This window comes from Chlamydotis macqueenii, chromosome 8 (genome assembly GCF_036417535.1).
Source record: "Chlamydotis macqueenii isolate bChlMac1 chromosome 8, bChlMac1.mat, whole genome shotgun sequence".
Taxonomy (NCBI): domain Eukaryota; kingdom Metazoa; phylum Chordata; class Aves; order Otidiformes; family Otididae; genus Chlamydotis; species Chlamydotis macqueenii.
Genome location: NC_141563.1, coordinates 5,302,909 through 5,319,629, shown reverse-complemented (window position 1 = coordinate 5,319,629; position 16,721 = coordinate 5,302,909). Strand labels below are relative to the sequence as shown.

The window sequence follows — 16,721 nt, the reverse complement described above, 5'->3', positions numbered from 1 at the left end:
AGTTAACTGACAAATGCACCTTTTTGATATTTCATTTTAGGAAATAAAATTTATTTTGCTTCTAAGAAAATTAATGGCATAATGAACTTAGATTGAAGCCCACTGTGTAATGCATTGCATTTGGTTCACTGGTAAAAACCTTCTCAGTATTTCAATTCTTTGTAACTTGCCAGTTTTAAAAATGAAACATTTACATTTTCTCCATTTAGTTAGTATCGGCTACGAGTCACAGATTAGTTATCCATGTACTTACCAAATGTATTTAGGAAAACTATATAACAAACAAGTCGTTCTGATAAATCAGAGCCAAAGCCCTGTTAGCTGCCATTAAATTACCTTATCCAAACATTTCTTACTTTTCTACACGTACGGCTGAAGAGGAAAGAATTAGCCTGGAGAAACGAGACTTTCATACGGGAATAAGACTTGCACACGTCATCGGAAATCTGCTTATTAAAAAGTTCATGCCCACATTCCACTTGTACTCAAACCCCAAAACACTGCTTTTCAACCCAGCGAAAAGAGCAATGAGCGTTTCCAATAGAGCAAGACTCTTGTGCTTGACCTAGAAGGATGGTGAGCCCAGCAGCTCTCTCAGAGGGCAAATTCTCAACATTTTGCAGGATTAAATCTTGGGAGCTCCAGCGCAGGACAGCACTTTTAGCATGAGCTTCTCTGCTTTCTGAAAAGCGCCTGGATACCTGCCTCACTTCTCCGACTCTAAACAAGAGGTAACGTGGACGTCGTCTTAAGCTGGCACAGCAGCTAGCGTGCACACGTTTTGTACGCAGGACAATCATTGTGATCCTCAAAAATCTCACATGGTACAGTTCTCATGGGAGCCCAAGAGTTCTGCATGCGTTAGGGTGGGAAAGTGAGCAAATGCATCACATTGCCTTTTTTTTTAAAGACTCTTGTTAAAGGAAAGGTTTTTAAATTTTATTTCTGCAGAGTCTGGGCAATTTTGAAGTGCACAATTGCTTTACTAAGACATTCTAAATACATTCTAAAATTAAATTAATTGAAAAATTACTTAATTTTGACTCCTGGTTTATGAACGTCCTTGTCTTCTGTACCTACAGGTGCTGTCGGAGCATCTCAGGGCACACGGGAAAGCAACTTACTGACGAAAAACCCCAACTAGAGTAACTTACTGTCATAGTCACTGGGCCTATTTAGGCAGCTGAAATGACAGAGCCCTGACCTCAGACCAACGATGGCCGTCATCGGCACCAAACAAAAGTAAGGGACAGTGCGTTTTCCCCAAGGACATTTGATTGGGTTAGTCTCCTCAGCACAGCCATACAAAACCATGACTCGCCTACTGAAGTTCGTATTAGCTCAGACTAATTAACGTCAAAGGACATCACGCATGAGGGCCATGTGAAATGCAGTGTGTGGATGGACCTGGGTGTTTATCAGGAAATAAAGTGTAAATCTGTCAAGCTGCGGACTGAAACAAACAATGGCAACCTACGTAGTTTCTGGTGTGAATATCAGCAATGGGTTATAAAGAATATTAAAATACAATTTATTCACCCATAGTCTATTTTGGCATGAGAATATCTTACAACTACTCTTTTCTTTTTGCTTTCTGGAAAATGGAAAGAAAAAAAAATCACAATGAAAATCCAGAACAGCTTCTGCTGATGCTTATGTCTATAAGAAACACTACATAATGAAATTCTCCACCTCTGCTGGCTATTAGAACAGCGTCTTTTGTGGCCACCTGTTAGCTACTGGCCATGGTATGAGGCTTCCTTTATTGACGGTGTTCAGTCGTCACCTCAAGTGTCCTGACTTTTGCTATACGCTGTCTGTGGGGACGTGAGAAGAACACGTATTCTTCTAGTGTGATAAAGATCCTATATTTTTTCCTAATATGCTTTTCTTATTATGTTCTGAGGTTTTGTTTAATTCTGCATTTTGGATGTTTATAGCAGACACTAGGTCTAAAGCATCGTTACCACCCAGGAATCCCTCTCCTAAATCGCCATCGTGTCAAACTGAGTTGACAAACTGCTCCTAACCACGTGGGCATCATTTCAGTATCTCCTCTGAGGGGAGGGGAGGCCACACCACGTTTACAGCCCCGTGCCCGGGAGCAGAATTAGCTGCAACGTGTTTTTACGGAATTTACGTGAATGAAAGGAGTTAATAAACACTACTCCCCATGTCCTAGTGATGCAGCTGGCAACTTTTGTAGGTCTCCAGGCAAGTATTCAAGAGTCTGTACTCATAATTCTGAAAGTTAGACTGGGAATGGGTATTTATGACTCAACCCTTCTGTTTTCACGTGTGCGACTCCACCGTGGCTCCCTCCCGCGGAAGGACAGCCCAATCGGTTTCTTGGGGGCTTCTGGGGAAAATCATTCCGGGACCCTTAGCCAGGGAGGTTCATGGTCAGACACGGATTCAAAATACCTCCTCGGGGCTACAGGGGCAAGGGAAATGAGGTGAAAACTCTACACAGATGTTCTCATCCATTGAAAAAGCTCATTCTGGCTCAACTGGCAGGTAAGCAGCAGTGGTCCCTAGCAGCTGCCTGTGCCAGTAGCTGAAAAGGCAGAGAAGAAAAGCGGCGGTTAGCCTGGGACTGACCTATGCACACATTTTCATCGTCCAGCTCTGCAGAAGCATTTCTGAAGTAGCCCAGCCTGCACAACTCGCAGTGCTGACCTCTAGTGTTGTGCTTACAGCTCACGCAAATGACCGTATTGAGCAGCTCGATGTAACTGCACCGGTTGGAGTGCCCGAAGCATTCGCAGTCTTTCGAGGAAGAACAGAAATGTATACCAACTGAATCCAGCAGCAGAGTAACAGCACATTCCATGCTTAGGGAAAATGAGCCACGAGCAGAAGGGTGAATGGATGGCACAGACACGGTAACCGACGTAACACGGACAACGGCAGATGTGGATCTGCAATGGGAGCGAGGTTGGTTTCAGGCAGGTTAGCGTGACCCCACCACCACGGCATGACGTCAGAGGTTGGCTGTTGGCGGCAGGCCTGATGGAACTGAAGCATTGGCAGGTGTAAACCTTTCGGGGTACTGGAGGCCCAGTTTGCGCTGAGAGAAAGGCACATCTTTTTGCACATTTAGGATGAGTATAAATCAAGACGTGGGAAAAACTGCCTCATATTAAATATATTAAATACAGTGGACAAAATTGTCAGACTTCATAATGATTAAATCCACAACGGTAAGTAAAAGAAAAGCTTTCTTCTGACATAAATGGTGGGTATTCAAAAATACTATTGAGCTCGGGGTGCTGTGACTGGTGGGCACCTAGGAACCAAACCAGTCCAAGGCCAAACAAATCTCCAGTTTGACAATTTGGGCCAGCACCTCCTAAAGCCATTAACAGAGAAGCAAAGGAAAGAAGAGAGGTGTTAGGTAAGAGCTCCTGCTACCTTATTTCTGAGGCAAGCAGTAACCCATTTTTATATGCTGAGATGGCAAACAATTGGGCCAGAAAAGATCAGGAAAGTTCTGAAATGCGTACTGAATAGAAAGCACGCTCACCGCAGCCGTCCGAAACGCAGCTGGCATCATAGTCGCTTTTCAAAACCCTCATCATTAAACACAGGATGCTGGTGCCTCTTAGTCTGTAACCACAAGCAAGGCTTGGTTTTATGCAGAAAGAAGCAGAAATCAGAAATGTATCAATATTATGATAGAAGACACAACTACGCCTTGTGTGGAAAGTTTGTGTAGGTCTGACCCCTCAATGCTGAGATCAGGATCCCAGAATGAATGCAGGGAGGGTTATTAGGATGATCAGAGAAGGAGAGAGCCTATCTAAAAAGTGAAGACTAGGATAATTTGGCTTGTTTGGTCCAGGAACCTGAAGACTGGCCATAAATACATCAAGGAGGTAGCCCTCTGTCATCCTAAGTGAATATCGGCGCTGATGGAGAACACTGGCACAGAACAGACGGGGGTTAACTGGCCACTGAGAAACTGCCACTGGAAACGAGCAGACGGGATCCAGCCGTAGGGCGCTGAGGGTCTTAACAGCCCTCCCATTTGTCAGCAAACCCACTGATGCTCCAGAGATGCAGTTTACTAACTGGTGAGAGGGCTTACGGCACGTTTCCTGCAGCAACGGAGTACTGGGTACCACGGCCTGGAAAGGCTAAAGCCTTGACGTTAACTTAGCCCGTAATCAGAGAAAGCTGCAGCAGAGGTGTGAAACGTTTCCACAGAGGACAGGGGCCGAGTTCCCCGCACTGCCTTTCCTACGGTACGCCGCCGACCGCGCCGGGGCACCGAACGAGCCCACCGCTGTCGGCTCAGGGCGTCAGATACAACGTTTGTGCCTGTGTATTTTTATAAAGAAACAGCAACACTGGTACATGTTTGCGAGTATGTGATGGACACCGCACACACATGTACTTCTTCGGCTGCTGTGTGACGTAACGGGCTGTAAACGGACAGCATCCTCTCTTACACCGTACGGCCCTTAGCACAACATACGCTTCAATGTTGAGAGCTGTCTTTCTGCTGCCAGGAAACTAATTAAATTAACGTACACACACTTAGTTAACATACACGCCTCCTTATCCTCTTCCACGTTACACTGCGAAACCGGTGGTTTGTGGCTCACGCCAATCCCATCACTTCGGTGCCTCGAGCAGCTGGAGTGCAGTAAGACATTTGGTGTGGCAGCCGCAGTGTGTCACTCCCCTCGTATCTGAGTGGGGAGGAAAAGTGTTAACGTCTGTTGTCCTCTGCAACTGGGCGGCGTGACTCAGCGTCTCCGCCACCGCCCAGCAGCGTTTCCTCCCCGTTTGCTCCAGTGCAAGCTGCCTGGAGCACTGGCTAACGGGAGTCAACGGGAAAATTGTTACGGCTGTAAGTTTTTATGTGTTTGGTTTTTAAAATGAATGATAAGCAACCTGATGCTTCTGAATCTCGGAGTCAGAAGCGATGCCGTCTCAGTTTCTCTGACAAAGGACCTGTCTTCTGCTACCATCAGACAGTTTGTTCTGGTGAGACCATACGGCACTGGGATGTTTGTCAGACTCGTGGCTAAACAATCACACCGTAGGTGAATTTAGAGGAAATAATTTTACCGTGTTTTTTGAATCAGTAACAGGAAGCAAAATACTACATTTTTATATTTTAAAAATACACGGGCTATGAAGAAGTGCTAGTAAACCAGATTATGCTACATCATCATTTGTGTTTAAAGCAGCAGAAAGAAACTGGGAACACTCTGTGAATGAATGGCTGCACTACTTCCCCTCTGCAGTGCTGGTATGGCCTTCCCTGTTACTCCCGCACCTAGCCAGCCATTAAAAAGCACAAGAAGCAAAGCTGCGCATGAAGTGTGTAACACTCCGAAACAAGGCTCGCTCCAAGTTAGGATGTGGCCCGAAGAAACATCTAGTAATTACGAAGGACTAAGTTTGATGTACACGCATGCTCCTACACACCGGCAGAAGGGCCACCCCAGTTCAGCTGCGGCTCATCGACGCTGAAGGAGAACAACGAGACCAATCCTTGGACTTGGTTGGGTCGCACTCCTGTGGGCCCTGCTCTTTTGTAACCGCTGTGCTGTGTGGGGGAGAGCCTCTGCCTCAAAGTTAATTTGTACTAAGGTGTGGGAAAGCTCTAGGAATCTCGGTCAGCAGGCTGGTAAATGCTACACGGTATAGGAAATAAGTGGTTAACTCGAAAGCAGTGTAACATCTGATCAAAGATTAGCAGTGGCACAAAGTGGGGGGGAAAGGCATGGCAAGTAACGATTAAATCAGTTTTTTGCTAGTTCTGACTTCCCCCCTCACTCCCCATTTTGCTAGTGCACTAATAGGAACTTGTTTTCTTCACTGCTGTGATCAGTGAATAATTTTTCCATCCCCCTGTGTTTATAAAAAAAAAGCTATGTAAAGGGTTCTCATAGGATTGAAATGGAATTATTTCCTCCACCGGCTACACGAGGTGCCGCCCTAACCCAGCCACGCGTAACAGGTAGAACTGCACTCAGCGCCGCGCCAGCGGGCGCCTGGCGGTGCTGTACGGCCCTTCTAGCTTAGGGGGGTCACCTTCACCTGCGCAGCGAGGCCAGACAGCAGCCTGCTCACCGACTCGTCAGACGCACGGCGGAAGGTTTTCAGGCCCGTGTCTCTGGCCAGCCGCCCAGCTGCTTCCATGCGCTGGCCAAGCCATGCCATCACTGGAAGAGCTGGGGGGAAGTACCAAGATCAGGCTGCAAATGGTTGACCAGCAACGAGATGACGTGAGCTTACGGTGCTAGGAAATGCTGCTGTCGGTTCTGAGCACCACGTGTCAGATAAAACTGGAGACAGTTTAAAGGTGAATAACAATAAGTAAATGGTTTGGAAAATAAAACCTTAGAGGAGAAGTGATGATAGCTAGACAGGTTTAATGGGAAGGAAGAGCGGAGAACAGATAGCCATGTTAGATTGGATAATTGCCTTTGGATGATTCAGGAATTGTCAGATCCCTTGCCAACGCACAGGATTGACTGTACGAGCGGTTTCCTACGCAATGATTCTACTGCCACAATCTCGATCCCGTTGTAGGACGCCTGATGAATTACCCATGGAAGGAGGCTGATGAAGAAGTTGATCATTTAATTGTTCTGTTTCTGTAAGTTGAATACTTTCCCCCCCATTATAATGCTAGGCTTTACATCTCTGAGATGGCACACTATTGTGCTGTGGGGACACGGTTCAGCCGAAGCTTCCGCTGCGACCAATAGAACATGCAATGTCATCACATGAAACAATGCAAACACACACAGAAGGCCAGCGTCATTTTAAACCTGAGACAGGTAATGCAGGAGATGATAGCTATCAGTGTGATTTTCTAATTAAAAGCACAAAGAGTATTTTTAAAAAAGTGCATTCAGAAATCATTAAAATATTTTTTCTTTTTTCATTTCCAGTAGCTCTGTGTCCCTCCTCTGTACACTAACAAAAGGCAAACAAAGCAGATTTCATGGTAACCTTAGAAATGACCTGCTTCCTAACAAACAATATGGCTCGTTATCACGATCTCATCGAATGGGTCAAACGAAGTTCAAACATGTTAACATCCCTATTCCCTGTTAATATGTATTTCATGAATAATGAGATATTCACAACAGCTACAGAAAGACAAAACATCTTTACACATGCTCTGTACAGATAAACTGATGAGGAAAACCGACGAGAAGCTCTCGGGGTTCAGCGGTGAATGACAGATACACAAATGGAACAGGCTGCCTGCGCGTCAGAGAGAAGCCTGGCATCCTTCACCACGCCCGCAGGATTCCATTAGTTTGGTAAAACACTGCAACATCCGTTCAAAATGACATGCCTACACTGAATTTGCACACCGTGACAGTAAGATGCAGATGTGAGGCACACTCAGGACGTGTTAAAAGACATAACTACTACACTCCATGGCACTTACAGACACTTCTTGAGGACACGGACTACTCACGTTTGATGTTTGCCCTCCACAAATCGGCTCATGTATCCTCGTTTACAATTTCTGCGTATCAGTGAGGAAAACGAGGGCCTAGCAAGCCTTTGCGTTCCAGGCCACAATCTGAATGGTCACAGCCGTACATCTAACCCCTTTAAAAACAAATGTCACTGCATATGCCAGCATCGTCTGTCTAAGAAGCACATCTATTATTTTCTTTGCATGGCGTCTGTCAACGCAACTTAACGCTTCTCTTGTCAATGAGGACGCCTCGCCAGCACGCTGACGGTACACTGCACAGCTATTCCAGATTCATACAGCGCAGTGTTTTCACAACACAGAGCACTACGCGACCGCTGTATGAATCCCAGAATTCCTACCTCGCTTGTGGTTTGCAACTGGAACAGAAGGAACGGTTGACATAGCTAGTGTGGGAGCAACTGGGCAGGTAATAAAATGAACAGCAAATTAGAAAAGGTGTCGTACAGGAGCAAATCAAAAGATGAAAACAAAACTTCTTTATTTTCTAACTTTTAATTTAACAACGGTTATTGTTTTGTAAGGAAAGGGTGAAAGGCAGGGAAAATGGGTTCTGTGCTATCAAGTACTGAATAATCTGAGCAGTAAGATCCAAGATAAAGCAAGGGACCGAAATCCACATCTGCACACCTCGGCAGCTCTGTGCTAGAGGTTATTCGATGATTTCTCCCATCCCACGGCCAATGTCTATATGGTATGCAGAGTGGTCTGCAAAGGGCTTTATTAAATGTACATTGTATTTATTCTGGCCTAATAGCATAAACAAAGAAAACACAATAAAATAATACTAGGTATAGGCAGATTTCAGCAATTATTCTCTTCACACGCTATCCTTGACTGAAGCTTTTCATTTGCAATAAACATTAAACACTGCAACAATATGCGACAAACACATGATCTGGCTAGAAATGCTTTTTAGTTTTTGTGCCTTGTGATCCCTAACAAAAGGTCCAACTAAATTTACTAAAATTCTTATTTTTGGGGAAGAAACACCGAATAATTTTGTGCTGTTCAAGCCATATTTTGCAATGAAGTTAAGTCTTAGATCACAAGCAGTATAATTAAGCTATGAAATCCATTAGAAATGCTAAGTATCAATTCTCCGGGAATGTTGTGATTTAAAATTCCCGTGAATAATGTAGGCTAATCCCTACAGAGAGCAGAGGAGCAGAGATCAATCTGGGGTTGGTTTTTTTTTGTTTGTTTGTTTAAGGAACACACGTAAAAGCCTGGAAAATATAACACAGGCTAAATGAAGTTATTGGAATGCTAAGCATCACTTCATCAGGGATATCGAATTCAAAATGTATCAGGGATATTTAATTTAAAATATATGCGAATAATGCAAACTAAAGGACATTGCTAATCCTTACGGAGGGCACAGATCAATTGGTATTTTCCATTTTGCTGGGCACACAGAAACTTGCACAAGTAGATTTTATACGCATGTTCTGCTTTGGTCACTGCGCTCAATGGGTTTAGCTGCAGCCCTTCCAGTGTAATTCCCCAACGGATTCCCCGTGCAGCTTGTTCAGCTGAGTGGCTCTTCTCTAGATCACCTCTTCATTAACTGCATTCCCCATCTGCACGTGTTGCAGCGCAGAAATGACACCCTTTGGACAGCCAAAGCAAGGCACAGGCCGGATTTCTGCAGGGAATTTTTGGGGAGCAAAGGGCAGTAAGGAAGGAGAACAGAAGGATGTTATTGTTTATAATGAACGATCGTTCTGAAAAGGGAAGCATAGCTGAACACAACTGCAAATAAAGAGAGTCTTACTTTTATTATTCATCTTAAAAAGCTGCTCTGTCTCTTTCAGTGCTAATGGTCACGCCACAGTTTGTCAGTAATTTTTGTGTGGCACTCGAATTGCAGAAAACCATGAGCCTATCCTGCAGAGAACGTGCTTGTGTTGGGGGTGGCGTGCACGCTGAGAACACCTCTCAGCTCTCTTGGGGAAACAAAGTGGAAACAAGACATCAGAAACGGGTTTGATGTAGACAATGGCAATCTTCCTCACTCCAAAATCTCAACACTTACTTGCTCAAAAGATAGACTGTGCTGTCTGAGACAGTCCAACATTATCTAGGGCCTTCTGTACATCAGCACTTGTAATCTGTGCGTCTGCTTGTCCTGGCTTTTTGCAGTGATGTGCGTAATCTGAGTGCCGGAAGACTCCCTTTTCGGGTAGGGTTTGTTCTATGGTTACTTCCTCACAGACCAGCATTACTGAGCACCAGGAGAAAAGTCAGTGGGATTATCATTGTCACTACTTTTGCCAGAGTGTGGGACCCCTTGAAAGCAATTTCAGTAACTTTAGACCGCTAAGAATTTTACAGCATCCTACCTTGGTTTGGTTTAGAAACCTCAAGGGAAGAAATATTCGGCCATATCCTATCAAACTTTGGAGGATCTGCATGCATCAGGAAAAATCAGGTGTTGTTATTTACATTTGTGATATTGTTCTAAACAGGCAAGCACATGGACAAAGACAGAGGTCACACACAGCCAGGACTGGGCTAGGCTAGGCCGCACTCGCACAGTACACGACTCCACAGTGAACGAGGAAACAAGCAATTGATGACTCCCAAAACACCAAAAGGACATAAAATACTGTGCGTAACAATTTCTCTTCTGTGGTTTAAAACAGAATTTGTCATCATGAGAAGTTGTCCTAGGCCAATATATATGGTTCTAACAGGAACATGTTCTGTAATCTGCTCTGCAGAGATAAAATGACAATATCAGACAAATATGGATCTTACCAAAGACACGCATCTTACCGTAACATCCTGTTTTAGGGACTTTTGAGTGAGTTATATTTCTGTTATCAGAAGAAATATATTTACCAGTAGAGTGGGCCTTTTCTTTTGCTTTCACACTTTTATGTGTTATATCTATTTCCTGTGGCATCTGCAGATACATTCTACAGTTTGATTTTTTGGGTAGAAACATTAAATGTCTACATTTCTTAAAAGCCCTACATAATGTGTTAACTTTCATGGAACTTTTTGTCTCTCAGTGAAGGAACTAGCTATGTCTCTCTAGAGGTTCACCTCCTTTGGTTGATGTGTTTTGGGGCTGGGGTAGCAGCGAGTGATAACCCTTAGCAGAGCCATGCTGGGTGTTGGAGCTGAGAGGGGAGGAGAGAAAACTCTTATTTTGGCCCTGATCTGGGAAGTGGTATTTATATTCTCCTTATTTTTCTGTTATAACCTTTTCTGATTTTCCACCTGCCTGGCTTTGAACATCAGATTTAGACCATACTTTTACCATCTTCTGTGAGTACTGCAGGGGTTGTGTTCTTTCTGAGCTGAACAGGATTTTCTGTGATGGTCACATCAGCCTACACAGTGGTGATATTAGTGGGGAGAGTGCTATTTCTTCATTTCTACCTACAAGGAATTCAGTTGGGTAGTGAGTTGAGTTGTCACAACTTGGTCAGCGTCCAGGGTCTAGGCTTACAGGTCTTTTTGAAGATTCACTGTTATGTCCATCTTAGTGGAAGACCTGCAGGGAAGCTATGACAAAAATACTGGGAAGGAGGACATTACATAGTATCTTCCTACCGATTCGTCAAGGGTGAAGAGAAATTGGCTGGGTGGGGCTGGCTGTCCCAAAAGTCCTCCCACATAGAGAAGAGTTCAAGGAAAGGAGGATGACCTGCACTGTGCCATTTACTGTGAGGGAGTCTTCTGCAATTGAATCGGTCAAGTTGTGATATAATCACATTGTTACATCATATTCTTGTATTTCTGTGCTTTTTCCTTATCAATCAAGAAGACGGAAGAAAGAAAAACCGAGTCAGTTAGGTCGATTCTCAAACAGTCTATGTACTGATTACAAATAACTTGTCTCTACCGGTCAGATCCACCAATCCACACAGATAGGAAATGCAAACGCCAACAGCCAGAGCGTATGACAAAAGGTATCGAAAGGCCATACCACCAGCCAGCACGACCACCCAGCCGCTGACAGACTCTGATTCCACACGCCTGAGAGACCACTTTCCTCCTCCTCCTCCCGGAACACTGACTGACTGCTTATAGCAAAGAAGCTTCAAGCCCACACAAATTTCTTGCTCAGTTAATTCACTGTTAAAATTTTGGTTGATTTAGGAATGCTTAGGCTTAACCTAAAGATTTTAAAGGGACTGGACATTAGAGAATACAGATGAAAATCAGTAGCTGCAAAAGGAAAAAAGCAATCTGTATGGATTACGTTGTCCTGCTGTCCCCTGAGCCGCCTTCTCTTTTAATCGTTCTGCACCATTGGGGTTGCTGTGGAAAACCTCTAACGTTTCAGACTGGACCTCCCAATATCTTACTTCTGTCGTTGAGTACTGTGTGGCACACCTACAAAAATTCACATGCTTAACGGTCTTCAGTTCCAGTGGCCTAGGTACTACCTAGTAAGAGCGTCAAAGCTTTGTAATGCCTTGGAATATCTGTCATTTAATAAGCTGCAGGTCCTATATAGGAGATCAGGTATTTCCTATCATCTGATTCATCCGATCAGTAATATTTCATACAGAACCTTATTCTGATGATGATTTCCCCAGGTCACCTCTTGTCTTGTCCAAATAAACTCATTACTTGTATGACAGAAAAATCAGTGTTACCTATCTCTTAGCAATCCTATAAACGCTATAGATCTGTGCTCATTTTAGCAAACTTACTTAAAATGGAGGTTGTGACTTGCCGCAAAATAATTAAAAGTTCCCTGACCCTTTAAATTAGATTACACTGCGCCGAGTTTCTTAACAGGCATCCCAAACGATAAAGAGCATATTTACCGTGCCTGGTGCTTACCTATTAAGTATCACTACTAGTGATTCTTACTAGTGATTAGCGATCATCAGAGCCATCTCAGAAGGGACTCCTGGAGGTCCTTTCTTTCCACCCTGTGCTCACAGCGGGGTCAACTTCCAAGTCAGATGAGGCCGTTCAGGGTCACACCCAGCTGAGCCCAGCCACTGCCTTCAGCGTCTCTGCGCTGCCTGCAATGTGGTTAGCGCTCCGGAGAATTAATGCTTCCATTATGTGCCTTTTTTTTTTTTAATCATTGGTAAAGACAATTTTTTTCTTATATCCTTATTCGTGGAATGTATTATCACCAAGATTACAGCTTTCTTGATAAAGGCCTTTCTTCTTGTCTTTGAAATTTTCTTTTTCTTTTCTTTTTTTTTAACGGAGACGACTTGAAATGCTTTATATAAAAGGTATATGAGACGTCCAAGTCCAAGAACCCTGACTGTCATTCCCACACGAACATCCGAGCAGATGAGTCATCCCTGGAACCGGCACTGGCAAGACTCATTTAGCAGCTAGTTACGCTTTTACAGCAACTTGTGGAAATATTGCCAGTCCTTGGTGATCACCACTAAGGCTTTTATTTATAGAGAAGCTGACTAGATAAACCAAGCTTTCCCAAAACAGTTCCACGTGTGAAGACTCTCTTCTGTAATTACAGGCATTATTTGCCAGAATAATTGCCGGAATTTTGGTGTAGGTATTCTAGAAGGTATGCTCTGTAAGTCTACTGTAACATATTCTACGACAGTTATTCTGGGCAACCAAGAAATGTGAGAAGAGTTTCTGAAGTATGTTTTAACGCGATTATTTAAAAGTGAAGCTACTGTAGGCACCTTTAAGAGTAGCGGTATGTGAGCGATATGACTGAGCAGAAAATCAGACGTGACATTTTAAATTTGCATTGGAAATGTCTGCATTTTTAGTTACTATTGTTCCAAAGGCAATTATATGCAGAAAATAACTCTTGGGGGGGAAAAAAAATCTTACTTTCATGAAGTAAGGAGAAACTGATTGCATGATATTTATGAGGTGTATGATCTTTTTCTTTATTTTCCCCCAATCCTTTTTTTTTTGATATACAGTATCAAAATTGCCTATGATATTAAATGAAGAGAATCTGTCTCAAAAATTCAGTGTAAGCTTAGTGATTCTAGTATAATCCATGTTTCTAGTCATAGAAAACTGGCCTTGCCACTGCCCAGTTTAAACCAGGGGTAGTTGAGAGTAAATATCTATTCTAAAACATAAATGTCTGCTGAGCACAGTGGAGTTATATGTATGACAGTGGGTTCAGTTGTTAATACGAGACAAAAAATTAGGAATAAGAAAGAATGACGCTCACTGAAATCAATGGCAGATTTAGTAACTGCTGGAATAATCGGGTGCGTTTCTACCAGATCCTATTCCAGCCCTTACTGCAAAGCTCACACTATCATGACAGCGTTTCTGTCTCATCAGGTCTGTCTGAACTCACGATAACCCACCTCACACAAAACTTGCCTTTCAGCACGTCCGTAACACTGCAAAATCTGACTCACCAAAAGGCAAGAAATGCTGAAAAAGTTGGTTCTTTTAAAATCACCCCTTTCTTTCAGTAAGAAAAAAAACGCTTGCCCGATGTTAGGCAACGTTTTTTTGGAGCAATGTAGGAAGTTTCCTACTGTTCCTTTGAAGAAAGGAGAATTCTGCATAAATGGGAAGATGTGGTTGTTTTACGGCGGCTCCGCAGCCGTAACGGCTTTTATAACTGTTGGAAGAATTTAAATGCAGTTAGTCCTTTGCGTGCCCACTTGTTGCCTTGGAGTAAAAGAAAGCGATCTCTTTAGAGGCTTTAAAAAAAAAAAAAATAATAATCCAGTGAGCCAGCTCTGGAAATGTTTAGGCATCAGAAAAAATCCACTGATTTTAACAAAGGTGGTGGCTAATTCTCCAAGTTCTGAGGGAGTAATCTTCAGCGGTGACTACCTCCAGTAAAATATTTGCAAAAGAGCACAATGGACTCAAGTATTTTGGGAAGGAAATATTTAGGTACTTTCTCATGACAAAACCAGTAAATTATTCCGTTGATAGTTTGCGGGGGTTGTTCCTTTTTATCTTGATTGATTCTGCCTTTTTCCTCCAAAGATGCTGAAATTGGCTGGCTGACTAGGATTACTGTACAGTAATTCGCCACTGATGAGGAACAGTAAATCAAGATTTTTTTTTTTAAATCAGAGTGCTGATTTGGAAGCCTCATTCCTCCCTTATACCTTACGGAATAAACTGCTTGCATGTCCAAGGGACAGGAAGAAAGAGAGGAGAGGGTAAAATATCGAAGTGCATTTTTTTTCTAGCAATTTCTCCCTGAGCTTTATAGAGAATCAGGGTTTTAAATATCTTTGTGGATCATGTCTGCTCTCTAAAAACCTCCCTGAGTACCTGTAGCTAAACCTGCACTTTGCAAGTGCAATGTGTTTTGCACATGGTACATACCGAAATGTTGGTATCTTATTTTCCATCCTGTCCCATCACTTGATTGCTTATTAATGGTTAAAACAAGGTAGCTGTCAGCTAAGTAGTTCCCCGTATATTACAGCAAATAAAAAAAGCACGGGACGGACAATTTGACTATACACTGTTTTTAACTAACCCAAGTTGATGAAGGTAAACCGGGATGGGGAATGAGAACTAACACCAAACTCTACGTGGCCATGTCTGGGCTGGTGAGAATGGCTCTTCCGATCCGTTCCAATTGGTGGATCTGGCAAAACAGAATCTGAAACAATGGCTCCCCAGATCGCACCCCAACAACCGGCCAGCGGTCCCTGGAGCAGCACCGGTAGCTGCTGGCCCTGCACTGGAAAGCTCTCCCCAAAGAGAGGGATTTGGCTCACTGCCTCCTGAACCTCAAGCATGAAATCCCAATTATCCAGAAGAAAACTGGCTTCGTTATGAATCCTGCTGGGTAAATAAACTGCTCACAATGGCTTTTATTTGGAGTGTTAAATTTCTTTCGGGTCCAGTGTTCAAACAAGTGCATGATACCATGCAGGTTATCAGTATTTTCTTTCAGCCGTCAATGTTTTGATGTATCAATGTTTTGATAGGATGGAAAATCTGATTGTCAAAACAAAAAATTCTGAGTGCTTCAAGGTATTAAAGGAGGGAATACAAAGATGTCACTGGCTTGATCCTATAGTCAGCTACTGAGCTAAGACGATGCCTTATGCTAGGAGCCCGGTTAACAGAATCAGTTGTGAAAATGTCAGGTCTGGATAAAATTGAATTGAAATGAGAACATTTTGCTAGTATGTACAAAATAATACATATAGTTGGAAGACGTGCTAAGCAGATAAACGTCTTAATGGTCTCTCAGCAGTACAGGTCTCTCCGTAAAACTTGACCTCAAATATTAATAGAAAAGTGATGCACAACCTAGTTGTGGGTGTGTGTATCCTCCTGCTGTGCGTGGGTGTTGTGTGCGTGCTCCGTCCATGGGCGTTGCAACGGCTTTGATCCCACAACTGTAAGTTTAAAGAGAGAACTTCCCAGCTACCGCAAGGGGGCAAAATCCGGGCCAAAATACTTGGTGTTGTAAAATAGAAAAAATAAAAATTGGCTACTATTTGCTCCCACAACCTTTTAAGATATGTATTTACCACATTCAAATTTCATAACAAATGGGTAAAAAAAATAAAGCTACGCTCATCCTGACACTATTTTAGTTCCAGAAAAATACCTACTAGATCTTTCAAGGTGAAGAAAACAATAAAATAAGAGTGCCTATCCAGTCTTTTTTTTTTCTTACTTTTGTGCCTTGCATTCATTATCATTAGAAAAAAAAAAAAATTTGAAAATTTGGAATTGGCTATAAAGAAGAACAAAAATGGAGAACAAACGGCAAACACCATTTGATGATCGTGATTGCATCTCGCGCTTGGGTGCGGGGTCTGTCTCTAAACTCTGACTCATCTGCCACCAGCAGGCTCTAAGGTGATAATCACCCACACAGAGCTATTTGCACATCACGTCTATCCTATCCTGGAGCTAATTATACCCTTTATAACCAACTGCTTAGCATAATTAGTGGAGATATGCTTTACAGGAATAAAGACAGAAGGTACAGTTTAGAAGACTCAGCTTTTTGAAGGCATACATGTACGGATTGGTAACTTTGGTATCTGGTCACAGTCATGAACATTTGGATGCACTGCCCTACGTAAAATTGTACAATCATTATTTTAGCAAGTATAATAATGTAGTTCTCAGAGTATTTACATACTGTATGTAAGCATTGCTTAAAATTATGAAATGGTTTTGGGACTCATTAATTGCTAACGCTTCCACCAGTATTTTTCCATGGCTGGAAAATGCTGCAGGGGCCAGCACTGGAACCGAGAGTGCTGGAGATGGCCAGAGAGCCTGATATTCAACTGACAGACAACAGCAG

General features: G+C 43.0%; 1 protein-coding gene across 3 annotated transcripts in view; it reads right to left on the bottom strand.

Moving 5' to 3' along the window:
• Positions 1-16,721, bottom strand: part of NTNG1 (netrin G1) — a 156,010-nt gene that overhangs the window by 28,126 nt on the left and 111,163 nt on the right. Inside the window, exons 6-8 of one of the 3 annotated variants that reach the window (XM_086753343.1) lie at positions 9,826-9,891; positions 7,822-7,881; positions 2,602-2,769 (exon numbers count right to left, since the gene is read on the bottom strand). The exons of the other annotated variants lie outside the window; for them this stretch is intronic. Coding sequence (XP_086609469.1) covers positions 2,602-2,769; positions 7,822-7,881; positions 9,826-9,891 — 294 coding nt within the window. The remainder of the gene's footprint in view (positions 1-2,601; positions 2,770-7,821; positions 7,882-9,825; positions 9,892-16,721) is intronic. 3 annotated transcript variants of the gene reach the window in all.